Below are 26,740 nucleotides of genomic sequence, written 5' to 3'. Positions count from 1 at the left end.
AGTTATCGAGAACATAGATTTCATACTTTATTTCATACTTTGTTAGGGAAATGGCTGTAAAGAGAACCTCAACCCCAACAAGAAACATGTATTCCTCTTACCTTTTTCTACTGATTTTGCTTTCCTCATCATGGCTTGCAATCTCGTACACAACGGTCAGATATCTTCCGGGATTTCAAGGCCCTCTTCCTTTCCATCTTGAAACTGGGTAAGCTACAACAAAAAAAAAAAAATCTTCATTTAGTACTCTATATATAGTGGTTTTGGGAGATGATAGATGCACCCTTCACTTTATTTCATGCTTTTGAGAAAGCATATGACGAACGAGCAGACATGCTTGTATTCGTCATCCCACCCTTGATATTTGATCGGACAGCAGCACACTTTTTAAGATACTGCTGTTGGATCAAATATCAAGGCGGTACTTTCATCGGACACGATGAATACGAGCATGTCATACTTTCTCATGGCTTTCTTAAAGCACTTTGGAACAGAGAAATAAGGGTGGAAGTACAACTTGGGTCCTACTCGATTTTGGTGGGGTTTGGTTTGGGTCGGAAAAAGGCAATCTCATTTAATTTCGGGTTGGGTTAGGGTTGAGGCCTTGGGAAACCCCACTTGGCCCGTCCCCTAAGTTTATTACAATTTTCAATATCTTAGGCTCTGCTCTTCTTGTACTTGTTCTTTTTTTCTTTCTTTCTTTCTTTCTCTTTTTTTTTCATTTTTTTTTTGTAGCTTTTGGTTTTGTCCCAAGCCAATCAAAACGTAACCCATCTCAACCCAACCCGATTTGGAAAATTCGAGTTTGATGGGTTGGGTTAATTAGGCTTGAGAGGTGGGTGGGGTTCGGGTTGACCATTCTCCGTGAGGCTCGGGTCAAGTCGGGTTATGGTTGAGGAAAATTCAAGAAATCCTATCTCGGGTTGCACTAGGGTAGGCCTCAACCCAACCTGAGTTGCGCCCCTACCGAGGAAGCCAATGAAAGAAATCTTCTAAGATAATCAGAACAATGGGGTGTAAATTGCTTGTTTCATGCCTAATATATCTATCCATGTATGACGTTTCAGATATATAGGTGTTGGGGAGAAGAATGAAGACCAACTGTTTTATTACTTTATACAGTCGGAGAAGAACCCAAAAGAGGATCCTCTTGTCTTATGGCTCACAGGAGGCCCAGGCTGCTCTGCATTTAGTGGTCTTGTGTACGAAATTGGTAAATACTGCAGAAATAAAAGTGCAAAAAACTCCATGAATTCCAAGCTGATAAAACTTTTAAGTTTTAACAAGAAGATGAACCCTTATTCAATGATCAGAAGCATTATTGCATATGGTTTTAAGGAAAAACTTAGTATCTTTTATCAAGAACTTTTTGGATCAAGTTGATCGAAACCTCAGAAATTTTTATCTTTATTTTAATTACCCATTAAACCAAAATAATTATGATACTATTTCTTCTTCTTTTTTAATGGGTATTGGTGATTACTAGCTTTATATGGAGTTTTGTAATTTTTTTTTTTTTTTTTTTTTTTTTTTTTTGTTTTTTTTTTTTTGATAACGTAGGATGTCCCCACCCCCTTCGGGAGTAGGACTAGTCCCTACGGATGCACGCAATCGCCCGTAAACCACGTGCATCGGGCAAGTCCAGGTGGGATTCGATCACTGGTCTCCAGGGAGCATACCCGAGACTTATGATTTGATCGAAATATTCCATGAAGATAGAGTTGAAAATATTTTTGAAAGGCTGTTATTTCCCAAATCCCAAGCATACCCACCAAAGAAGAAAGACAAAAAAATGACTTGTAAAGGTGTTTTGTCAAATGTCCAATAGGTTCAAGGAATTTTGTTGTTTTCTCTCATTTGAAAGTTACTAGTCACCTAATAGCTTTAGACCGTTTTTTTATTAAACTTGATGCACATACAAAAAGTGTTGACAATATTGGCCACCTTTGAATGTTATTGCACTTTCTGGTGTGATATTATTATTTTACAGGAGAAATGTCTTGTCTGGTTTTTTCTGGTCGAAGGAGCCGTCCAAGCAAAAACAAAAATGAATTTCAACAACAAAGAAATATATATATATATATATATATATATATATATATATATATATATATATATATATATAACCACTGAAGGTTGCAACTTGGGTCGGGTTTACCCAACCCGCATCGACCAGACCCGAAAATAACATGGGTCGGGTATAGAAATCATGGGTCTTGGGTCAGGTTGGGTTTCAAGTTGAAAACCTCGACTGGTTGGGTCGGATTTAGATCCGTCGGGTTTAAAGAAAAAAAAAAAACTCAAAGCTCGAAACATGACCCGACTCTTATAGGTGTGCTATAATTTTCTCAAATATCTCTTAAATATATAACATGCCAAATTATTTGCAAGTACATTGATAGATTAGAAAAAGTGAATTTTTTATATGGTGTAAGGCCTTCCAACAATACGGTAGGTGTACCACCCTTGATATTTGATCCAACAGCAGCTCACTTTTTGAGAAGCTGCTGTTGGATCAAATATCAAGGTTGGTACTTCCACCGTACAAGAAGGGTACGATAAGATACTTGCATGGCGACCACAACTTGGAATAACTTTCCACAAATAACGAAAAGCTGAAAATTTAGATGGGATTATTGGAAATTGTACAGGATGGAAACAATCGCGGAAAAATCATGATTTTTCTCTTGTAAAAATGCTTTCAAAGTTCAATTTCAAGCCCATGGAGCTAGGAGACGATACAAAATCTGATCAGAGTAGGCAAAAAGTAGTCGAAAGATAATAAATATGCAAACAGTAGTAGCTAGAAAGCTAATTAATATGCAAATAGACTCACAAATGGAAGATTGTGCAATAACTGATCTTCCATTATTATGAGAAAGAAACAATACATGTTTACAGCTGGATTAACAAAAAACCCATATACGATACCCCTTTTTTCTTCTCTTTCAGTTTCAACTACGATCATACACTTCTCTTGACAAGGGAAATAACCAAGAGAAAGCTATCTCTTCTCACCACAAGAAAAAAACAGTCTTTATCACCACAAGAAGACACCTCTCTAACTTTTCTCCTATACCAATACCACATGACAATCTATACCTTACATAGATCAGGACTGAAGATGTCTTTACTACCACAAGAAAAAACCCATAGATCAGGACTGAAGATGTCTTTACTACCACAAGAAAAAACCTCTCTCTAACTTTTCTCTTTTATCAGTACCACAAGATACTCTATGCCTTACATAGGTTAGGACTGAAGATAATTAATCTCTCTCTCTCTCTCTCTCTCTCTCTCTCTCTCTCTCTCTCTCCCCCTAGTCCAACTAGGAAAACTTTAAGTGTAAGCCCCAAACGTCCTATCTTCCTTTGTTTCCTAGCAAATAAAACAAGAGGGTCCCACTCCTAGTCAAACAAGGATGGATCCACACTCAAAGTGTGAGTCACGAGACACTATCCCAAGAATCTCCAACATTGTACGTTTTTCAGTCACCTAATGATTTTTTTGGTGTCTTCCCGAGTTTACTGTCACTGCAAACCACCATTAGCCTTCTAAGATACCAATTATGTACCATCTAATCTAACGGGAATATGACTCTGCCGGACTCAATTATCATGACCAATGCACATGTGTAGCTACCCCGAACTAATTCGCTTAGTCAACTTTGGAGAGAAATCTCGATTTGTACTCTCCACCAGCAAGAACTATCACCCTTACCATCATCTGCAGCCTAAAAGCCCACCTCTGCACTAACTACATAAGAAGAGTTTAATATCAACTAGGGAGGGAAAGGTAAATGAAAAATTGAAAGACAAAAAAGTAGAAGAGGAAATAATCCTAGTTGAAAAGACTTCACCTCTAATTTTTTTTTTACAAAAATATCTCAAAAATATGTATTAAATACACTACTAACTCATCATAAGACTTGTTTTTTAGACCAAGTTAGATGTTTTTTTAACTAGCCTTTTTTCACTTTGATGAAGTATACCCTACTTGAAATAATAAGATCTCATAATAAAAGGAAACAACGCTCTAAGTTATCAATACATTCCAATAGACCTAGTGATCAATGGAGTTTTATTGTTCATGTTTAATTTTGTAGGTCCTCTACAATTCGACGTTAAGGAGTATAATGGGAGCTTACCTACTTTTATGTTGAACCCATATTCATGGACAAAGGTATGAGATTTGGCAGCCCTTTTGACATGTTTTTTTGCTTCTGAACTATATGGTGGATTTTCAGGTTGCCAACATCATCTTTTTAGATCAACCTGTTGGGACTGGATTTTCATACACTACCTCAAGAGATTACCAGATGGGAGACTTTAAATCAGCTAAAGAAATCCATGAGTTTCTGAGAAAGGTGGTGGAATTGCATTTGATCACATTTAAATCTATGAAAAAAAGGGAATACTAGGGTTCTTATTGTCAATTTTTTTCTGTTTCATTTGTGATGCAGTGGTTGATCAGTCACCCGCAATTCCTCTCGAATCCGCTCTACGTTGGAGGAGATTCGTACTCGGGTCTAACTGTTCCAGTTCTATGTCAAGAAATATCTAATGGTAATCTTTGTTGAACAAATTTATGGAGACCTCTTTAGACTCACTATGATGATCAATGAACTATACCAATCATCAGATAAGGGTAAAATTGAGCGGTCAAGGTGGTGGGGTCCTAGATAGTGGTGGCCGAGCTCTTCAAAGAATGTACATAATGTTCTTTCTAAACAATTGAATAATGTTCTTTGATTCTTTTCATGTATGGTATTGCAGGTATTGAAGCTGGCCAGGAACCAATTCTCAATCTTAAGGTATATGATTCTTGATACAAATTCTTATGGGTAACGATAATCCAAAAAAAAGTTGATTAGTCTCTCATTAGTTGAAGTTTCACAACGTTGAAGGGATTTTAGCAACATTATCTCTATGATTTAACCATGCCAGACTCAATCTGATCTCAAGATATTGTTTGCCCCACCAATCTAATATGGTCGTACTCGAGCCTCCTTAAAAATGAAAAAACGTATAACTTGATCAAAGAGAAGTCACTGAGTAAACACTGTAACGAAGAAATTAGTTTATTTTCATCTAAAAATAAATTATTGGGAAATGTTATCAGCACTACCGCATTTTGATGAGGGCACTCCTCACTTTATTAAGAGTAAGGTATGGCCCGCACCATAGGATGATCCAAACCGTCCATTAGATGGGCCACAGCCTAAATAGGTTGTGCCCCAAAAATTATTTCAATAGGTTGATCCTGACCCTCCGATCTATAGACTGTTAGGATCAACCCTCTAGCATTCAGATCGGAGGGTCAGGATCAACCTATGGAAATAAATTTTGGGGCACAACCTATTTAGGCTGTGGTCCATCTAATGGACGGTTTGGATCATCCTATGGTGCAGGCTATACCGTACTCTTAATAAAGTGCGGAGTGCCCTCATCAAAATACAGTAGTGCTGATAACATTTCCCTAAATATATTACCCGAGCCATGTAAAGAAAGTATTTCATTGGATACACTTTCTCCTAAATTAAAAAACATTAATCTATTTAAATGAGACTTTATATGCTGTGGGTAGCGTGAAGTCCAGTATTTTACAAAAAAGTACTGTACGGCCCACTTCAAAAGGATGATCCAAACCGTTCATTTGTTGGGCCACGACGTAAATTAGCTGTAATAATATATAAATCATCTCAATAGGATGATCTTAACCCTCCGATCTATAAGGGACTGCACATTATAGAAACCTCTATAGGTCGGAGTGTTAAAGAAGTGATGGGGGGCGTTGATTTGGGGGGGGGAACCATACAGATATCATGCCTCTTCAGATCAAACGGCTATGATCATCCCATCCTGATGAAGAAGACTTCAAATTTCCCACCTTCTCATTTTCCTAATTCATGTAAATCTATTTCAATTCAATGGCTAATATAAGGTTTGTTACTTGATATTGTATTAGGGTTATTTCGTAGGAAACCCAGGAACAGATCCTAAATTCGATTCAAATTCGTTGGTACCATTTGTGCACGGAATGGGGCTCATATCAGAGGAACTCTTCGAGGTGATTTAATTCAATTCCTCCCATTTTATGAACAAATAATGACCCTACATCTAACACGTGTTTGATGATCAAGACGGTTGATCTGAAGATACACACACCTTAAGCATCTAGTTAATTTTATAGATATATGCATAGTAAAAGTTAAAAAAAAAAAAAAAAATTCCAAAATTTTCAGATTTCTTCCCAAACAATTCCTGATTTTTCAAACTCTGTAAACCATGGTTGGGTGCTTGTGAATTTATGTGAATTTCAGTCGGCTAAGAGAAGTTGTAGAGGAGACTTTGCAAATCCAAGCAATGCATTGTGTGCAAAGGATATTCAAGCAATAAATCAGGTATGAGACCTTTGTATTTACAAAGTTTTATCTCCAAGTTTTGTTTGGTAAATAGTGTGTGAAGGTGACATTTTGATAAATGCAGTGCCTTAAAGGAATCAATACAGTCCACATTTTGGAACCCTTATGCTTTTATGCATCCCCAAAGCCAAATGAAATGGTAGAAGAAAGAAGATCCCTTGAGGAAAAGAACAGAGAATTCCTACTCTCACAATCCCCTCCTCCTTCTGCCTGTAGGGTAAGTCTCTGTTTATCTCTTAAACACTCTTATGCTGTTCTTAAGAGTAAAGATACCATAGTGAGCTTCCAATATAAATTAAAAAACTATGTAGCTAACCCAATATTTTCAACAGAGCTATGGCTATCTGCTTTCCTATGACTGGGCAAACAACAATACTGTAAGAGAGGCTATACAAATCCGCAAGGTATAATTCCCCAACCTTTTAACAGGTAATATAAGTACACTAAAGCACAATAATAAGTGGAAGAATTGGCGTAAATCGGTTACACCGAATTTTCAGTATAAGTAATTCCAAAAACTGCCTAACACCATATGTTACAACCATCTATCTGTTTCAAGATAAAATGTTGGATCAAGATCAACAGTTCTCAATAATATTACTTGCCTGAAGATTCACTGAAATCTCTGTTTCCTTCGACGTATAATGGGTGTCAAACAAATTTAACGCCCATTTTACCATCTAACGGAGCGTGAAGTGATAAACAATGGATCATTCGTTGAATAATAATAACGATATAAAGAATTATAATGATAAACAGGGAACAATAGGAAACTGGGAGAGATGCAACTATGGCCTCACTTTTACAAAAGATGTCAGAAGTAGCCTAGATTATCATTTCAATCTAACCAGTAGAGGTTACCGAGCTCTCGTATACAGGTAAATACATCTATTTTTGCTACAATTCTCGTCTATGTACACTAGAAACATGATTTTAACACCAGTTCTATATATCACAATACAGTGGTGATCATGACATGACGGTACCATTTGTGGGCACGCAAGCATGGGTAAGATCTCTCAATTTCTCCATTGTTGATGACTGGCGATCATGGTCCGTTGATGGCGACGTTGCAGGGTGAGTCCACATTCATCTCTTGCAGATCAATTCAGAACAACTCAAATTCAAAATGACAGTTGGAATTCAACAAAAAATATTATAGATTATAGTATCTAATGATTTCTTGGTATGTTTGTCTCATAGATACACAAGGACATACTCCAACAACTTGACGTTTGCGACTGTGAAGGCAAGAAATTCAATCACCTCTACCAAACTATGTCTCAAATTCAAATGGAATTGAAGGAAAGTGACTGGAAATAGAATGGATATCTCATATAGTGTTTGTCTTTATGTTGTATGCAGGGAGCAGGTCACACAGCTCCAGAGTACAAGCCTAAGGAATGCCTTGCTATGTTGCAGAGGTGGATTTCTCATAATCCCCTGTAGTTAAAACCCATTTCAAAGATCAAATCCCCAAGGACTCATTGCTTAGCCCAATAAGATCACTATACCATCTTGTCAGCAAATAGGGTTATTTTACACTTACCTATGGGTTAAAATATAGCATTGTAGAGCATGCAGGGCTTTACTGCCCATATATTAATCATAGTATTATTTATAATCCCAAGCTCAAGTTTTCTCTAGGATTCGTCCACTGGAGTAATAAAACCTCTACAGCTTTTGTATTTTCAAAATCTTTTACCAATCATATAGCATCTCAAAGGGAACAGAGACCCCTCAAGTGTAGTTGTTTCATTCAACTTCACTATTATACAGCAAAATTCAAAGAAACTATTTGCTTCAGGAACTTGTGGTCAAGAAAGTGAGATTAAACAAATTTGAAAAGATAACAAGAGATCGTCAACAGTCAATTTAAAGAACTTATACTATGGAAAATCGAGAGTTCAAATTCAGATAAACAACCTCCTAGTTAGCATTGCTAATACTAACTGCAAGGTTGTGGGACTGTCGTCATTGATAGTACAGAGCAACAGATGACTTCCACAAACTCGGAGCATTAACAAAAAGTGTAGACCAGCAAACATTCAAAATGGAGATTGTGGGACTCACACAAACAGCACGATAAATGCCCATAGCTGAAAAATCGGGCATGCCAACTGAAACCCTACGAGGTCAGAACTGGGCATCAAACTAGAACATGAGTGGGTTCTATGGAATTCGGTCTCGGAATGGAAACCAAAAGCCAAGCTCTAAAGAAAAAAGGTGATGAAAGAGATGGTCAAGAAACCATTTCTCAATTATAGAATAATCTCTTTCTGCAAGGTCTTGTGAAAGGGGCACTGCTTCTATACAAAAGAAATCAATTTAAATGCGATAAACTTGTTATTGAGGGGAACATGAGGGTTATCTTGCCACCAACTTCCTTGCAAACAAACTCAAATCTACAAAGTCACCTTGTCATAATTGGAAAGTAAGAATTCAATAATTTCCCCATACCAAACTCTCAATGCCTGTTAAGGCATTAAACACTTCAGCTTGAACATGTAACGTGTGGTTGTATCATAGGATTTCTCTCTCTAGATCACCATAGAAAAATGCATATCGGCATCCATCAATCACAGCTTCCATCCCTTGGTAGCTGTTGAAGTAATTAACACACACCCCACTGTCATCTTCCTAAATGTCCCCTCAAAATCAAGCCCATGCCTTTTGAGAAAATCCCAAGTCAACCCAACCTTTTTACTCCCCATCATCTGCACACTTGACCTCATAGACCTCCTGCATGAAATTGTTTAAACATCCAGTTGTGATTTACGTGATCTTTCGACAAGGTTTTTGTCTTTACTTTTATTTTTTATAATGGCATATTTAACTAAAAATTATGATTTAACAACTTTAACGCTACCTATACTGCACTAGCAAGTGCATCTGCTGGGAGATGGTGACTACTAGAACTAAAAGCGAGAGGCAATTACATTAGCTACATAAATGATCAAACAAAAAGAAAAAAGGAAACCCCTCACATAATTACATAAGTAGTAACATGACCTGTAGTAAAAAAAAAGTAATGAAAAAATAGTAATACAAACAAGAAAAAATGTGCACACATGGATCTAGCTCAAATTTTCAAAAATATCAAAAAAGACAATTATTAAAAATAAAAAGTTAATAGAAAAAAGGGCACATAAACTGATACATATGTGGATCGTGCTCAAAACAAGCATATCTACCTCTCTAACAATTAAAAAATAGCATATGTTAAATAAAATTAAAATTAAAAAAGAAATAAAGATAATAAATAAAATGAAGAAAAACATGCATAACTTGACAGATCTAGCCTAATAGATATGTAAAATAATACATTACAAGTATAAATATTTCATTAAAAGATGGAATGCCGCAATAATTTATTGAAAAAATTTTAAAAATTAGAAAACCAACAACACCAGCATAAATTGCACCAACATTCAATTTTTAATATAACTTGAAAGATCTAACCTAGTGTTGTACCATGTGGTGGGTTGCCTTACTATGGAACCGACCAAGGGCCACACCCATGTCTTGTGGGCCTCGCTTAAAGAAAATGACAGCAGGTTGTCTCGTGGCCAGCCGCAGCCACTGAACTGACAACTGGCTCAGCCACATCTTATGGGTCGACACGAAAGATTAACAGATAATTGTGGACCCCGATCAGGGAGAGAGGTGGGGGCGAGCCCCTAGCGGCCTCTTGGATCATCCACACGTGAAGGAGAGCTATACCAAGGAACTCTCGAAACAGTTGCCACCCTCATAGCATAGCACGGGTGACTATATAAAGAGATACCTCTCGATTCGGGAACAAGTCCGGATTCGAAACGTACCTAAACAAACTCAGAGTCGCCATCCATGGTATACGGCCATGGATCCTTAAACAAATATGCTCTGTATACCATGGATAACCAGAAATGAATGGGTTCGTGCCTGATTACGAATGGAGAAGATCTGAAGAGCACCCCCAATTCGCCCGAGTGCGAACACTTGGTCTCTTATACCATTTTTATTAATTTCAAGGAATTTTAGGCAAAATCATATGAAATGGGAACAATCCTCAGGAGTCGTCTACCTAAGCATGCATTTCCTGAGAATAGAAATAATAAGCATACAAAAGATAAATGAAAGAAGTGTGCCACCTAAGCATAGCTAGATTATGAGTGACATTTCTAATGAGTGTCTAAGTTCCGGTGGACAAATGCATGCATGCTATAGCTAAAAGTATAGGATCTGTACATGAAAGTAAGAAAACACAACAAAACACACAACATAATTCAACTCTATACACAGCTCGATAAGACAAATCCTAAAACTCTAATGCAGGACTTGACTCGGACCAAGATGGCCGTCCATCCCAGCTGCTCTACGTATCCCGGCCTCGAGAAGAATCGGAGTCAACGTAGTTCGATGACTTATTCTAAACTACAATGTCTAACCATCTAGAACCGCTATCCTAGACTCGATCCACTAGACTCGACTGATTTTTAAAGCTTTTTGTATCATTGTTTAAGTTCATATGAATTGTAATTTTTAGGACTCTATATGCCCTAACTAATGCAAGTTGGTTAGCCTTAAGCTAATGCAGGTGGGCCCTATATCCTATGTGTATCCAGGCTATGCAACCTAATGAAAACCATGGGCTGACTATATGCTTCCTAGTCTAGCCATCGGTTCGACTACATATCTAACCGATCGACTCGAGGCCTTCTAACTCTAGGGACACTCACACGACAGGACACACCATATCAATATAAGTCAGGACAGCCTCCTAACTCTAAAACACCCTAAACAGCTAGGACATACTCCTAACTCTAGGGGAAGATCTTTTCGAAAAGGTTTTGAGGAATTTTATATTTTTTGAAGGTTTAAAATGTTTATTTTTAAAGGTTTGGCTGGACTTGGGATGTGAATCCCAAGCTGCACTACATACCCCGTGGAAAGGGATCAAGCCAACGTAGTTCGGATCGAACTATTCCGAGATAAAAACACTAAACAAGTAAACATTTGCGATTCACAAACAAGTAAACTAGCGTGCTCACAAACAGGTATACCAGCGTGGTCACAAACAAGTAAACTAGCATGATCACAAACGAGTGGAACGTCAATCAGATAAAAACATGTCAAAAGGAAAAGACACCCCTAAAACAAATGAGACAAATCATGTTTCATATGGGGCTCCAAGTAACCTTATAATTGCTCTTGCAATGAGACAAAGGTTTCTAAAAAGGATTAAAACATCTAAAAGGCTAGGTAAGCCTACTAAACAAAAAGAGGGGAGTGCTACTATGACCGAGCAGGTCCCTAAAAGATGGGCTTGGGCTATCACCTTCATCGCCCTCGCAGTGAGGGAAGAAATCTCATCTAACAGTCTCAGCACGTTTTTCATAAAAGACAAATGAAAAAGGGATAAACTCCAAATCAAAGACTCTAACACAAAATTAAGAGAATCCTGAATTTTCAGGCTTAGCCTATATGTCGGGGACTACTATAATTCCAAATGTCATGGAAAAACCAATTATTACATATACATAAAGGGAACTGACATAATATTATCATCTAAAGTAAACAAGGACAGTAACAAATAAAAATTATTAGAGTCAGAAGAACCGAAATAAAACATACTAAATTTGGGAAATGCTATATCTACCCTTTTTCTTTTATATGAAACTTTAAAGCTCTGTAAAAAAAACACCACCGTAACTTTAAATTTTAATTTTCAAAATGAGAAGTATATTGTAGCTCCGGTTTATCAAGAAGACAGAACACATGACTTAATCGTTCATTTTCTATACATTTGAAATGAATAACACACTCCTAAATTTAAATTCAGTAATAAGAAATATCATAATAAGTTGGCATATTACTTGGGTCAAATACTCGTTTACCTTCTTCATAAACTAACAATAATTATACTCAAAAGGAAATAATGTCAGTGATTTATGCTATAGGGATGATGAATTTTTCATAAAGTAGGACTATGAATAAGGGTGATACACCTCTTCCTATCATAATCTGGGGAGCAACAAATGACAGATCTTTCATATATGAGCATAAATAATGATGATAACCATAATTCAATAGCATTAGTATTGATGGATTACAACACAGGTATGGTTACTACTCTAACCCAATTCAACTCATATCTAAGACAAATAAGAGTATAAATTCATAAAGCTGCTTCAACAGCCTGGTTAGAAAAACAAATGTCTAAAATCTCAATATTTAAAGACATGAACTTGATCTTGGATTCATTCAAAATGATGATCCTTAAACTAATATGAGGCTGAACTCCTAAAAGTAAGTTTTTTTATGTTTTTACCGAGACAACATCATTTCTAATAATTAAATGCAAAACAAAGTAATTTTTAGACCCCATAAAACAATGCTCCTATAAGCTCTGAACTTACAAAGAAATACAAATAAAACTATACCGTGGGGTCTGATAATGTCATGACAACATATTACATGCTTATACACAGAATTAAGAGTATATACAAACACCACCCTTTATAAACTAATGATCAAGCATGTATACCACAATTTCCAAAACACCTTAATGTAAGGCTAAAGGAAGACTTATAAAGATGAGATCCATATCCTTATAAAATTAAATGGTCCACATGAAAACCAATAAAACCCCAAATTAAGCTCATGAAAAATAACACAACCTGAAGGATGCTCTTGCCAATATGCTCTTTAACCATAATTCGAGCCCATAGAAATGAATCACAAGTCATAAACCTCTATCACAACCTGGAAATTTCAACTTCCAGAGTCTAAACAAAAATCTACACTCCATAACTATTACAGCTACCATGTCTGAGATCTTAAAAAAAACTAGATCAAGTAGGACTCTAATTCTCAAATCTCTCTGGTTGAGCTATGATCAAAGAGGGTAATGATAGTGACGATCAAATCTCCGTGGGCTAGCGGCTAACAGGGTAAAATTTTAATAGAAATAATAATGAAATTAGTCCTAAGAAATAGAGTATAAATGAAGAAAGGAAACAAGGAAAACAATGAAACTTAATAATTTAGGAATCTCAAATAAGCACTAGAATCAGTACCAAAGTGGAAGAATTCTCAACCTCTCATTAATGGTTGCAACTGGGTCTCCAACAAAAGGCATATGTGAAATCTCTTATGAGGAGATTAGGGATGACAAACATCTATAGTGAGACCTCTAATAAGATGCAAGCAAAACAGATCTCCGTTTTGTTTAAAGAAGAAAGAAAAAAAAAATGGGGCTCCCTACCAACAAACCCAAAGTACTAAAATGAGAAGAGAATCAAAAGGAAACTAATTAAGCTCGAGAAAGAAGGTCATGTATTAATGTTTCCATGGAATACATGAGAGAAGACATAGGCATTGGCGAAATTTGAATTTTAAAGCCACCTGCAACCATATGATCCTCAACCTAATATTCATCTATACACAGCTTCTCCACCAAGATATATGATATATGATAGTTGGGTTCATAGCAAAATTGATGGTCCAATATGTAGGATACTAAGGGAATACATCTGTCAAAATAACTAGCTAGGGATTTTAGTTTGGAGGAAAAGTCTAGTGCATAATGATACAAATATTCTCTCTCTCTCTTTTTTAAAGACATTCAAAATAAAGGAAGCTAAGTACAATTAACTAAACAAATTAAGATAAGAGGTAACGTATCCTTCTCACTATTTGTCTCTAAACAGCAACAGAACAATGAACCACACCCAATAATTTTATTTTTTTTAACATATTTTCAAGGAAAAGATAAACTGAATAAGCCTAAAAAAAAACAACAAGGACATTTTCTTCCATCATGAATAAAGTACTCATATCAAAAATTTCAATGTTTAAACAATATAAACCCGGGAATTTACACAACTCTCACTCATCATTTTTTTCTTTATTTTAAAGAAAACTGAATTGATGAGTTATTATAATTCCTAGTCACAAATTCAAAGATCTGACCCAAACACCCAAGGATAAATGATTTTGAATAGCTATTAAAACATGAATGTTCAGACAAGACCCTCATGGTTTCGTGCGACACTATCAAGCAGATATTTCCCCATTTCAATATCAACACAACCACCCAAACATATGTCTAGACTAATTTAAGGACTATTCAAACAGGCCTTCACAGAACTCATGAAGCATCATTTGAACAGAAGTTCAAATTAAAGTTGTAAAAAAAATACAAATAAAAACCTACATAGAATTCTTATTTGACCATAGTTATTTTAACCTAATAGTTGAAAAATACAAAAGGACTTCAAATCACCTCTCAACATCATAATATTTTAATTAGAATATCAAAATTTTAATAACCATACTCTGTACCCAAGTTACCATATTCAGTATAATCAACATTCTGAAAGATAAATTCAGTAAAGCACAAAGCTGACTAAAAACAAAAATGACACATAACTTGTATAGCAAATCAAATGAATGGATGACTACGGCTATTAGCACAGATATGTAAGACACAACAAACTTAAACTCCAAATAACTCATCCAAAAGACTTTTTAAGAATCTCAGGTTACAAAAACACATCCCGATTGCAAGCACAAATATTCTCTAACCTTTCTTTTCTCTTTCCTTCTTGTATAGTTAAGATAACTTAAGAAATTAACATGTCAGAATTTCTAAATCTTCAATCTCCTTATTAAGAAAATTTCAGATAAAAGAATCTAGGGCAACACTTCAACGTATGCTTTGATTTTTGAAGAGTCACTAGAACTTTCAGGTAATTTATAAAGAGATAAATTTCAAAGCTCGATCTACACAATTTTGACAAGCACTTTTTACACACTTCTCATTCTAACAAAGAATCTCAGCCAATAAGGGATTAAATACAAGAAATCATCTCGTTCTCCAGTTTTGTAAAATCATTTCGAATTTCTCAAAACCTAACAGAATTTAAACTGTAAAACATAAATCCATAGCACAGATCACACTATTTCTAGGAATATCCATGTACTCACACCATGAAGCCTTTGAAATTTTGTTAAAAATAACATTTTGTAGAGATTTTGAACATATAAACTATTTAGCCGCTAATCAAAGATAAAATACTTGTTAAATGAATCTATTTGCTTTTTCCTCTTGAATCGCAATGAATCCCCTCAAGAAAATGTGATAACCGAAGCCTGCCGGAGGTAGGCCGGAATGAGGCCGGAGGAAAAGGAAACGAGCTAGGGTTCTTTATGCAGAAAAGAAACAGATCTAGGTTTCTAAGAGGTATAGCTGAAAAAGAAGAAGATGCAGATAGCACAAGGTAGAAGGCTTGACCGGAGTACGATCGGAATACAACCGGAGCTCGGCCGGAGGTCAGCCGGAGAAGGCGATCGGAAATATGGGTTTGGGAAAATGAGATCTAATTTCTCTCTCCTTTTCTCTCTCTCTATCTCATACGAATATTTTTCTTTTTTTTTTCTTTTTTTCTTTTTTTTTTTAACAAAGGGGTTAGGTTGCTATTTATAGGCAAAACTGAGGTGGCTGATATCTACACTCCAATTTATGATTGGCGCGTGGTTGCGCAAAACTTGATAGGCGCACGAAAGAATCGTGTCCCATCCGGAATCTGCTAAGTACCGTTCTAGGATAATCCACCCCCCTTCTAGGTATTCACACTACGACCTTGCTTCGGTTCGTTCACTAGGCAAACGCTCTCGGATTTTGATGAAATTTTGCAGGGACCTTGCTGGGACCCTAACCTACCTTGGGGTGAAATTTGGAGTTTTAAAACATTGGTTTGGTGGGGTTTTGCTCAAACAAGTGAGGTTTAGGGTACGGTCAAAATGGGGTGTCTACAATAATTTCCATGGAAATGTCGACCAAATAGCAGAATTCAAGATTCTAAGAACCAGAAGGATGTCAACTACATAGCAGGAAGAGATTTCCAAAAAAAAAAAAACATTTCTGAGAAATTGAACTAGATGTAACTCAATAAATCTGTGGAAGAAGTTTTATGGGGATCCAGATGACTCCAGAATATCTCTTGAATTTCCTAAATGATAACTAGAGATTTATATTAATCATGACAGGTCTGGAAATTAATCCATTGATTTGGTTGGTTTCTGAACAAACGTTTTTGGCTGATCAAAACATCTAGTTAAGTTTCCACATAAGGGGAGCATTAGTAAAAAGCTGTGATTAAGCTGACACTTTGAATTTATTGCTAACACACATGTCCTGCCGTGTCCGACACGCATGTCCACACGTGTCGACACTCCTTTGGACACTTCTAAATGTATTGCTAGGACTGTTAGAGTTAATGTGGGCGCGTGGACACATATTTGTGTAATAATTAATAATTTTATGTGTATGTACATGTCACCATTTCTAGATTTTTAGATGTTGCCATGTCAGACAACTCATATCCATGTCAAAACTCAAAACTCTACACACAATTTCATATCGACAAACTATGGTTATATAAGCTTTCTATTTTAGCCGTGTCCCCGTTTCTAAATTTTGGGGGTTTGCCATGTCCGACACTCCGTGTCAGTGTCGACAAGCGACACCCGCGTCCGTGTCCACAAATCATAGGTAAAAAGGTTGTGGCATTACATCTCACCATTGACTGATTTCTTACAGTTTAGAATTGTGAAGATCAGAAATGGGGCTCAGCTGTTACCATCCAGTGAGGCATTTCACTGCATCATGTTGTTAAAATAAACTACTGCTGTAATGAACGTAAGAAACCTCTAGTGAGGCATTCCATTGCTTAGTTATGACTTCATACAGCTAGAAGCCTTTGCCTTACACTGATAATGTCCAATAAATTTCAAGTACCTATAGAATGATATGTGATGGCGAATTGGTGATTCTGTAAATATTTGCCAGTACCCGAGCCAAAAATGTAGAAATGCCACTATAAAACTTATGCGCTGCCGATTGAGCACCATAAATAAATCCTCTTTAGGGCTAATTGAAAAAGATCAACAAGAATCCACCACCATTTCATCATTGGGTGGCACTGTACTTACTGAAAGTTTTTCCATGTCCATTGCCTCAACCCCCTCTTCTTTCTTCTCATCCCCTGTTTTCTCAACCTTCAATCTCTGCATTATAATTTGAAAATTCCAGGTTAGCAAGAACAATAAGCAATTTCAGGACAACAATGCTCCATCAGAACGCGCATAAAGATAATACATAGCAATCCTTCCCAGATGAAAAACATTGTTGGATGATATCTTTTGATTTAATAAGAACATAACGACAAGAGTTAATTCTAGAAAATAGATTTATGAAACAGTGGAACCCAAATACAAGGAAAGTGACCGAATTCTTTGCAAGAAACGAACATAAGATTATCAAATTAAACCAAAATGGTGGTAAGTTGCCTAGTTTTCAGTCTCCTGTGAAAAAGAATAAAAGCATGAGCTTTCTTCTTCTCTGTACCTTCCTAATTTCATAAAATATGGTTATATTTGTCAATACAAAAGAATCCTAGTGTATACAGAAGACTTGCAGTATTCGTCTCTCCTGAAATCCAAAATTCATTTTGCCATGATATCAGCACAACCATGTTTGATATTTGCACTAACCAAAGAGCCATCAAAGGTTATTACAGTTCCCAAATAGTTCTCACAAGCCAATTAAAAAAGAAAAGCTGTGTTTGTGCAATTATTAAAACAAGGTTGTACTGATATCATTTCCCTTTCAAAAATTTAGGACATTTTCATCATTCAGGAAATCCGAAAATATTTTACTATATCAGTTTTAAGAGGAAAAATATAGCTATTTTGGTCCTCTCATGCCAAAGAACATTACCTTTGGTTCCAATTCTGTGCCCTTCCTCATTCGTGAGAACATATTAGTATAGAGCTTAGCATCTCTCTTATTACACTCCATCTGAAGTTGCTTTAGCGTCTTATGTATTGATTTCACCTCCCTTCAGTGAATCATGTAATGCATACTTTCTTTTAATCATATATGGGTGAAACTTAATGAACCAAATGATAACAGAGGCATTGTAAAATTGAACTAGTATAATTCCAGCTCACCTGTTCTGAGGGTCAACCTCAAGGGCTTTCTTGACATCCAATTCAGCCAAGTCCAAATCAAAAATCCCCATATAAGCTTGTGCACGTCTGTACAATGCTTTCACATTGTAGGACTCAACATCTAGCACCTGAAAGTGGTTAACAGTTATTTGATAAATGGTACTAGTTGATGTAATCCATAACAATTACCCATTTTAATTACAGTTACCTTTGAACATAACTTAATTGCTTCCTGGAAGTCACTTAGTTTAAGATTGCATGCAGCATTATTAAGCCAGCAAGACACTCTTAAAAACTTCACCAATTTTAGGTCATCCTCCTCATACTGTCCATCTTCATTAACATAATCTGTAGCCTGAGAGAAATAACAGCAATCTATAATTTAGTTATGAACTCAGAGCCAAGGTTTTAAATGTTGGTTTCGGTGTCAGTTTTGGCCACAATGGAAACAGAAAATTTTCAGTTTCGTCCGAAATCATGTGAAATTACTGAAAATAATTTCAGTATGTTACAAGATTTCAGTGGAAATTTCGGAAATTTAGGCTGAAATTTTGGCAATTTCCGCAATTTCGGCGGAAATCTTAAAATTTCGGTGGAAATATTGGAGACGTCGGTAATTTCAAATTCAGGTACTTTCAGTGTCGGTCCTGGGCAAAATCTGAAATTTCAAATCATGCTCAGAACAAGTTCACTTCCATCCACCTTTGATATTAACTACCTTGTCATATCTTTTTGTAGCTTGCCGATACTTGCCACCCTTAAATAGTCTGTTGCCTTCATCTTTCTTCCTCCCAGCAGCCTCAGTTCTCTCGTGACTAGTCATCTCCCATGATTCTTTTTCCTGTGATATTACACAAAGAATTGAATTTTTGTTTAGAGGAACATGTGAAAAGAAATATTATACTTTCACAGATTTATCCTAGCCAATCTCTTATAAAGCCTACAAACTTTAAATTGTGCTGTTTGACCATACGAGCAGATCCGATCAATCACCTTAGTAAAGTCTACCATCTCAACTTCATAGAATACAATTGAACATGCAGGAACAATGGCAAGATCACGTTTAACTTCAATATTCCCAAATCCATACTCTGGTTTAACTGTGACAATAGATATCTCGCCCTTCTTCATTGTTGCCGCTGCCCGGTCGAACCCAGCAATTACTTGTTCTACATATAATAGCAAAATTAAAAAATAAAAAATAAAAAAGGAAATTTGGAGTGATTGGTTTGGAAGATAGTTCCTATATTATTTTAGGGCGATTTAGTCCCATATGGTTCAAAGAAAGTAAAGAACAGGTAAAGGAAGTTGAGATAGAACTGACCTTCGTCTATGACAAACTCAAAGGGTTCCTCTCCATTGAGACCTCTTTCCTCAAATATGGTACCATCTTCCAACTTAGCAGTATACCTAACTGCAAAAGGATCGATGTCAAAGATTGGGCAATTTATATAAGTTCAAAAATTTTATGTAATATTAGCAATTTCAACCAAAAAGTCTGTTAACACCGACAAAGCCTACGGTTGGGTGCAAAATCAACTCAATTTTTAAAGAATAGTAACTTCTTCATGATAAATGATAACTCAAAAGTGTAAAGTGAAAGGTTTACACTCATCATCGTTTAAAGGAGGTATCAGCAAGCTTACCACGAACTGCCTCTCCTTCATTTGCATTATGAATGCCTTCTCCTTCCTTCAAAATCTTTTTCAGGACATTCAAGTCACCAGTGACATCAATAACAGGTTTAAATGATACCAAATCAAGATCAATGCTTAACGTGGCATTTGAGGGGACAGCAGAAAATCCATTGTAAGCATCTCTCCCATGCTCTCCAAATGCATCTGCAGATGGTTTACCAAATGGCAGTGAGTGTTAGACTTGTGGTTCAAACCAGTCATGAAAAGAGAATGAAAAAAAAATATGAATTAAGTAAAATCATGTATGAAAGACTATATGATCAGAATATTAATGTAAATTCCAACATCAGTATAGCAGTGGAATGACTTTAAAAAAAATCAATATAACAGTGGAATGGGGACATGGAGTGTTGAAATTCGATTCAAGTCCAATGGTCCATAATGGATATCCATAGTGCTGCTATGTATAACTTGCAAGCATGTCCATGCGAGTAGTTCAACACTGTTTAAAGGAGAATTTGAAATTCCCTAAAAATGACCTAAATATCCCTAAGGATATGCCCCTCATTTAACTAAAATGGGATAAAACCCAAGCAGCAAAGTCGTCGAATTGACTTAAATAAACGATGAATAAGACCGTGAGACCTTTTTTAATGATGTAAATTTTACTAAAGACAAGGGCATAGGCCGATGATGGAGGTGGTTAGGTACAAACAAAACAGCAAAGAGAGAGCAATAGAGGGCTGTCAGGCACAAAACTAGAGTCTGAAAATTCAAGACTGAAACAAAAACTCACAAGAGCTGGTTAAGAAATATAGTTATCTCCTTTGAGGCCCTTACCTGCTAGAGTGTCTGTCTCTGAATTGGAAGATTGCCAAACATGTCGAACCTCCATGTTGTAGCCCTCCAGGGTACCGTACATCTCTTCTATAGCGTCGGCTAATCTCCAAGGGTAACTAACATCTTCTCTCAACCATCTAATCACATTAAGAGTCTCTCCCTCTATAATAAGCCGGTCCAACTGAATCAGATCCAATAGTATGATCCCATGAAGAAGAGCATGTACCTCATCTTCAGTAGAAATTTTTATGCCGACAGGCCCCGAGTAAGCCCAAAGCAAACCTATGCCAGCTGCCCACAACAAATCCCCGATAACAGGTGGTCCAGGATTGCCTAGATTCGAGCCATCAAAGTTCAGTTTCAGCTTTCCTTGAGGATATGGTTCTCATTTTTTCCACGGGCCCTCTTTAATGTGTTTCCTCTTACTGATTTCCTCCCATGATCTATGGAAAGACGTTACTGAGATTCCTCTAAAAGCATAAACAGACTGAAGCCCATTGAGCTACCACCTAAATGATCTGACTCAACAAATAGTACTCACTCTTAGATATGCTTTTAAAGTCTTTTTTGTTTCTTTCCTTCCAAACCTGTCACAGAACAGTAGAAAGAAAAGTTTCCAAAGAATCTTTCCTTGGTAAGTCAAAGAGATGACCACCCATGACTCAATAAGGCCAGCAATATGACCAAGTAGAACCCAAGAAATTCCAAAAAAAGACGAAATATGAAGTACCAGAGCTTACAAGTAAATCCACAGTGAATGAGTAAATGATTCGTAGATTCAACATTTACAAGACACATGGCACAATGATTGACAATGAGACAGGTAGACCAACAGAAGTTAATAACTCACAACAAAGCATGAGAACCCCAGACATACCTAACAGAGATGGGGGAACAGGGGCGATCAGACTCTTAAAGAACGTTCTAACTGAGAAGGAGCCACAAGGTGACCATACCCAGATTCTAACAGAGGCGACATTGTCTCCCAATCAAAGAAGTTCATCTGGAAGCGAATGTTCCAAACCACCTTTACATTAGTTCTTTTGAAGTTGTTGCCTACCTTACTCTCTTTGACTGTAGCCATTCTAAAGAGTGGGGAAATCCTCTTAAAGAGTTCTTATTCCACACTACTTATCCAACCAGAATCAAATATTTTCTCCCACTCCTTCCACATCGTTCTTCCTAGAAAGGCTTTATTCATCAGGCCCAGTTTCCTCATACCAAGGCATCCTACTTTGACTGGCTTGCAGACATCATCCCAGTTAACCAAATGATATGCTTTATCACTCCAAAGGAAGTTCCTTTGTACTTATTCTATTCTATGGATTACTGATGCTGGGAAAAAAAATAAGAAAATAAAGTATAGAGAGATATTTGCTAGGACGGCCTTGATCAACATGATTCTAACGCCAAAAGAGAACAGAGACTTTTTCAGGAGGGCGGGCTAGTTTTCTTTCCAGTCTCTCAACAACTAGGTCCCAAAGATTTTTAGTACCAAAATACAAAGGATGTCCAATGTACGAATTCAGGATTCCCCCTTTATGCATCCCCAAATCTCCACGAACATCCTGATATCTGAATCTTCCAACCTCACCCCCATAACTAGAGATTTAGAGAAATTAACCCTTTGACTCGAGGTTGCCTTGAAGCACCTGAGCACAGCTTTTAGGTTTCTGAGCTTCAACGTGTTCGGGAAACTAAAAATGATAAGTGCGATATTTCGACCTCGGATTGTCCAATCTTAAAGCCTTCGATTAGACCTCTAGACTTGGCCCTATCCATCATTCGGGTTATCCCCTCCGGTATTATCATAAAAAGAAATGGAGATAAAGGATCCCCCTAGCGAAGGCTTCTCTAAGTTGAGAAAAATCCTTTTGGGGTTCCATTAATTAGAATCGAGCACCATGAAGACGACATGCACTTCATCCACCCTCTCCAAATGCTGATGAAACCCATCCTACTCAGAAGGTAGTCGATCCAATTCGTCGTATGCTTTTTCCATGTCCACCTTATAGAAGACTCCAGGTTTGCCTCTTTTAGGATGATAACAATGAATGTACCCATTTTTAAATGGGTTGGACATATTCAACATAGGCCTTTGGATGCTCTAGTTTGAGGAAGTGACTCATGCCAAGTTGATGGAATAAAAAGAGGAAGAGGCATACCGAAAACAACTTGGGTAGAAACAGTGAGGAAAGACTTGAGGGCTAGGAACATAACAGAGAACATGACATTGGATAGGATAGAATGGAAGAAAATGATCCATGTAGACGAACCCAACTAGTGTCAAGAGTAGATTTAGTCAATTTGAGCAGGGTAGATCCTTTCACCTTCTTCATGAAAATTTTCTTAAGGATTCATTAGCCGACACCAACTAGTTTGGGACAAAGGCTTAGTTGAGTTGAGTTGAGTTTTGGGTCTTAGAAATAATTTCTCCCAACACAGCCCTAAACCTATAAGCGGGGACTTTAGCTAGTATTTTGTAGGGACTCCCTACTGGGATAATAAGCCTGAAATCGACCAACCGAACCTCCCCATCTTTCTTTTGAATCAAGGCAATGAATGTAGATCCAGTACAACAGTTAATAGCACCACCATTATAGAACTCTTCAAAAAATTTAATATAGTCCTTTTTAAGCCATTTCCAACACACCTGAAAGAATGTTATTCAGAAACCATATGGGCCTGACGCTCTGTCCTTTTTCAAGGAGAAGACTGCATCTTTGAGTTCCTTCTTTGAAAATGGGCTTAATAACTGAGATCTAGACTCCTCATTCAACTCCAAGAAAGTTAAATTTTCTAGTACAGGGAGGAAGCGATTCTCCAAGGAGTGCCTTTCATAAAATGAGACAACTTCCAAGGAAATCGAATATAACCCTCAATTCTTTGGTCGTTCAATCTCATGGGCCATGATTATATTGCTGTGTCTTCTGCTCTTCACACACTAGCAATGTTGTGGAAGTAAGCGGTGTTCTTGTCCCCCTCTTTGAGCCAATTAGTTATTGACCTATGTCTCTATTTCACCTCTTTTTGTTGGATGATTTGGTTATATTCTTCTTGTAAGCGAGTTTTATTCGATTGTTCATCAGGGGAAAGCAGTCTTTCTTCATTTGGGCACTCGAGCCTATCAATGTGGCTTAGGATGGAGGTTTTCTGTTGGTCAACTTCACCAAAAGTCTCCTTCACCAAAACTCCATTTTAACAATGGAGAGTCCAACTGCCACCACATGGGAAAATCCTCCCTCTGAGCAGCTCAAAGAAGAGAGCCAAGTCTCTTCAAGTAGCAATTCTATACTGTCATTTACACCGGGTCCACACAACTTCTTCTCTTAGAATATTGAGAAAACTCGCACCATAATGGGATGCTACCCAAAGAAAGTTTTACTCTCCGTACCGTACTTTCTTTAGCCAATCAATGATAGCGGAGTAATCTCTTACCATGGACTGGTGTCCACTGTGATGGAGTTTAACTCCATTTTATTAGTGGATAGTCGAACTGTCACAACATCGGAAAGTCCTCCCTCTGAGCAGCTCAAAGTGGGCCATCACCGACTGCTAAGGAAAGAGGATACCCTCACTCTCCTGAATAGGCTTCAACCAATTAACAGAGAAATAATCTATCTGATAATAACAATAGCATTGTCCACTACATAGCGCTCATATGGAGTGACTACTTCTATCCCAGATATGATAGTAATTAAACAATATGTATGTAGTGTTTTGACCAATTTATGTATGTAGTGTTTTGACCAATTTTAAACACAAAAAAAAGCTCTAGATTGAATGTTTATATGAAACAAGGGTAATTTAACTTCATTTTCAACTGGTCAACCTACTATGAACAAAAGCATTCAGATTGAATGCATATATCTTTGAGAGAACTGGTGAAATAAAACTACATTAAACAACAAAACCTCCAGGACATCAGGTCACCAGTAATAATAAGAGGACATACATTGAGGTTGAACAGTTAACATGACCTTCTCTCCCCTTTTCATGGTCTTGATAACCTTCACTAATGCTGGACAAAAATGACCTGAATCAAACAGATTTATCAGAATTCTGATTATGAAATCAAAATAATGCAGTCACATGACATTTTATTACGATTTTCATTTCATGATCTCAGAGCATCACACTATTTTTTACCATGAGCCACCAATATATCAAAACTATCATTAGTAATAAAATTAGGATAGCAATATAGCCTATTTGTTGTCAGTTAACAAACTAGTTTCAGTATCTGCTAGATGAAAGTTGTGCATTACCATCTTTGACACAAAATTCCAATGCTTCTTCAGATGTCTTGGCAATAAGTAATCCATCAAGCAGCTTCACTTTGTACCTCACTGAAAGAACAGTGAAAAGATCAAGCATTACTTTAAGTAGTAAGTAACCAATCCACGGAAACAATCAAAATCAAAAGATGCTCAAAATTGCGAACTTCACAAGATTCCTTCAAATTTACTTAAACTTATTTCTCACAGAATGCAAAGAAACTTCGAACTACGAATTCTTACAGTACCAGTAACTTCATCCAAATCACCAGGCTGATCGTGTCTCTCCCCTTTTGACAAAATCTTCTTGATAATTCCTCCATCCTTGCAAACATCGACGACAGTGATCCAAGAAATAAGTTCAACCTCAAATCGAATATCGGAATTGGGTGGAACCCCGTCGGCACCAACATCTCCAGACCGTAATTCAGAAGGTACTGTGAACAATGAAGTTTCCCCCCTTTTCATAGTAATGATCCCTTGATCCAAACCAGTAACAAGTTCACCTAACAACCCAAAAATGCAGAAACAAAAAACCCACAAATATATAAAACAAAACAAACCCATAAAAGGAATAACATCAAGAAATGTAAAACTCAAATCCCAAATGAAATCTAAATGGCATGAACTGAAATTTCACCTCCACCAAGCTTGAATGTGAAAGGTTCATCTCTATCTCTAGTGGAATCAAACACACTTCCATCAAGTAATGTACCCACATAGTGAACTGCATTCAAAATCCAACATTTTCAAAACAAAACAAAAGAAGAAAAAAAGTCCATTTCTAGAAACTGAAAATTAACAAATAAAGAATAATGTAATTCAATGTCTGGGTTTTTTTTTTACCAGTAATTTCATCACCAAATTCAGGGGTTTCCCACCCATGGCCGGCCTTGAGGAGTTTCTTCTTCAAACCCAAGTTGTTAATTCCCCTTTCTTCACCTAATTTGAGAGGGGGTGCTGATTCGATCTCCTCTCCTGGTTCTTCATCTAACTCTTCCGAGTCTTCAATGACAGAAAGGTCAGTGTTTTTTGCAGCTGATGCTGATAACATGTCTGTAAATGACTAATTGATCAAAGAACGTGCAAAAAAGAATAGGAATTGCCGAATGGAAATGGGTTATGAGGAAAACATTGTTTGATTCTCGAATTTGAAAGCAGTGGAGTAAAGGGGGACTTAATGAAGTGACGCAGGCTAGAACTTTCTATTCTGTATGATGACAAAAGGAAAAATCTTTACGGCTCTGTTCACTTGTTTTCCCGGGAAAGGAAAAGAAAATATTTCCCGGGAATCTGAGGTGGCATTAGGAAAAGAAATCCAGGGAATCTGTGCAAGAAAAAGTTTCCCTATACTGTTCACTTGCGTTGGAAAAGGTTTCCAGCGAAACTTCTTGCCCTTCTTTTTGCACTAATTTTTCAGGGAAACGAAATCTGTGTGTTTTTGGTCGGAAATGAAATCCCTAAAGAGTGGGAAAATGGACATGTCATTTTTTTGCTTTTTTGCAAATATTCCACATGTGTAATTCTATTTTTCCTGGAAAGCAAGTGAACACCAGAATTCT

General features: G+C 36.9%; 2 protein-coding genes across 3 annotated transcripts; one reads left to right on the top strand and one right to left on the bottom strand.

Moving 5' to 3' along the window:
• Nucleotides 1-8,048, top strand: LOC143876107 (serine carboxypeptidase-like 15). The gene is made up of 14 exons (XM_077377749.1): nucleotides 1-208; nucleotides 1,068-1,213; nucleotides 4,106-4,182; nucleotides 4,247-4,366; nucleotides 4,463-4,565; nucleotides 4,776-4,813; nucleotides 5,968-6,069; nucleotides 6,323-6,403; nucleotides 6,489-6,641; nucleotides 6,757-6,828; nucleotides 7,184-7,302; nucleotides 7,388-7,501; nucleotides 7,628-7,673; nucleotides 7,790-8,048. Exons 1-14 carry the CDS (start codon nucleotides 51-53, stop codon nucleotides 7,871-7,873), a joined length of 1,413 nt encoding a protein of 470 aa, XP_077233864.1. The 5' UTR covers nucleotides 1-50; the 3' UTR covers nucleotides 7,874-8,048.
• On the bottom strand, nucleotides 7,208-26,358 carry LOC143876106 (70 kDa peptidyl-prolyl isomerase-like). 2 transcript variants are annotated; one of them, XM_077377748.1, is made up of 14 exons: nucleotides 26,025-26,358; nucleotides 25,819-25,905; nucleotides 25,427-25,684; nucleotides 25,170-25,250; nucleotides 24,857-24,937; nucleotides 20,071-20,265; nucleotides 19,749-19,838; nucleotides 19,418-19,593; nucleotides 19,143-19,265; nucleotides 18,633-18,779; nucleotides 18,425-18,552; nucleotides 18,192-18,312; nucleotides 17,405-17,479; nucleotides 7,208-7,519 (listed from the first exon to the last, which is right to left on the bottom strand). In XM_077377748.1, the coding sequence occupies exons 1-14, from the start codon at nucleotides 26,230-26,232 to the stop codon at nucleotides 7,514-7,516; spliced, it is 1,776 nt and encodes a 591-aa protein (XP_077233863.1). In that variant the 5' UTR covers nucleotides 26,233-26,358; the 3' UTR covers nucleotides 7,208-7,513. The 2 variants fall into 2 exon arrangements, with proteins under 2 accessions (XP_077233863.1, XP_077233862.1); XM_077377747.1 differs by lacking the exon at nucleotides 7,208-7,519 and having other exon boundaries at nucleotides 17,107-17,479.
• Between the last annotated feature and the right edge of the window lie 382 nt (nucleotides 26,359-26,740).

This window comes from Tasmannia lanceolata, unplaced genomic scaffold (genome assembly GCF_043159265.1).
Source record: "Tasmannia lanceolata isolate RefF3 unplaced genomic scaffold, GAP_Taslan_0.1 ptg000004l, whole genome shotgun sequence".
Taxonomy (NCBI): Eukaryota; Viridiplantae; Streptophyta; class Magnoliopsida; order Canellales; family Winteraceae; genus Tasmannia; species Tasmannia lanceolata.
Note: the sequence above shows the minus strand (reverse complement) of the source record. Positions and strands in the feature narration are given on the sequence as shown.

Bases quoted from the DNA above. Each gene is read 5' to 3' on its own strand.
- LOC143876107 (XM_077377749.1), top strand. From the start codon at position 51: ATGGCTGTAAAGAGAACCTCAACCCCAACAAGAAACATGTATTCCTCT. The intron at 209-1,067 runs GTAAGCTACAAC...ATGACGTTTCAG, and splicing joins CCTTTCCATCTTGAAACTGG to ATATATAGGTGTTGGGGAGA. The intron at 7,502-7,627 runs GTGAGTCCACAT...TTTGTCTCATAG, and splicing joins GTTGATGGCGACGTTGCAGG to ATACACAAGGACATACTCCA.
- LOC143876106 (XM_077377747.1), bottom strand. From the start codon at position 26,232: ATGTTATCAGCATCAGCTGCAAAAAACACTGACCTTTCTGTCATTGAA. The intron at 25,906-26,024 runs GTAAAAAAAAAA...TTTTGAATGCAG, and splicing joins ATTTGGTGATGAAATTACTG to TTCACTATGTGGGTACATTA. The intron at 17,480-18,191 runs GTAATGTTCTTT...ATTATAATGCAG, and splicing joins GCACAGAATTGGAACCAAAG to AGATTGAAGGTTGAGAAAAC.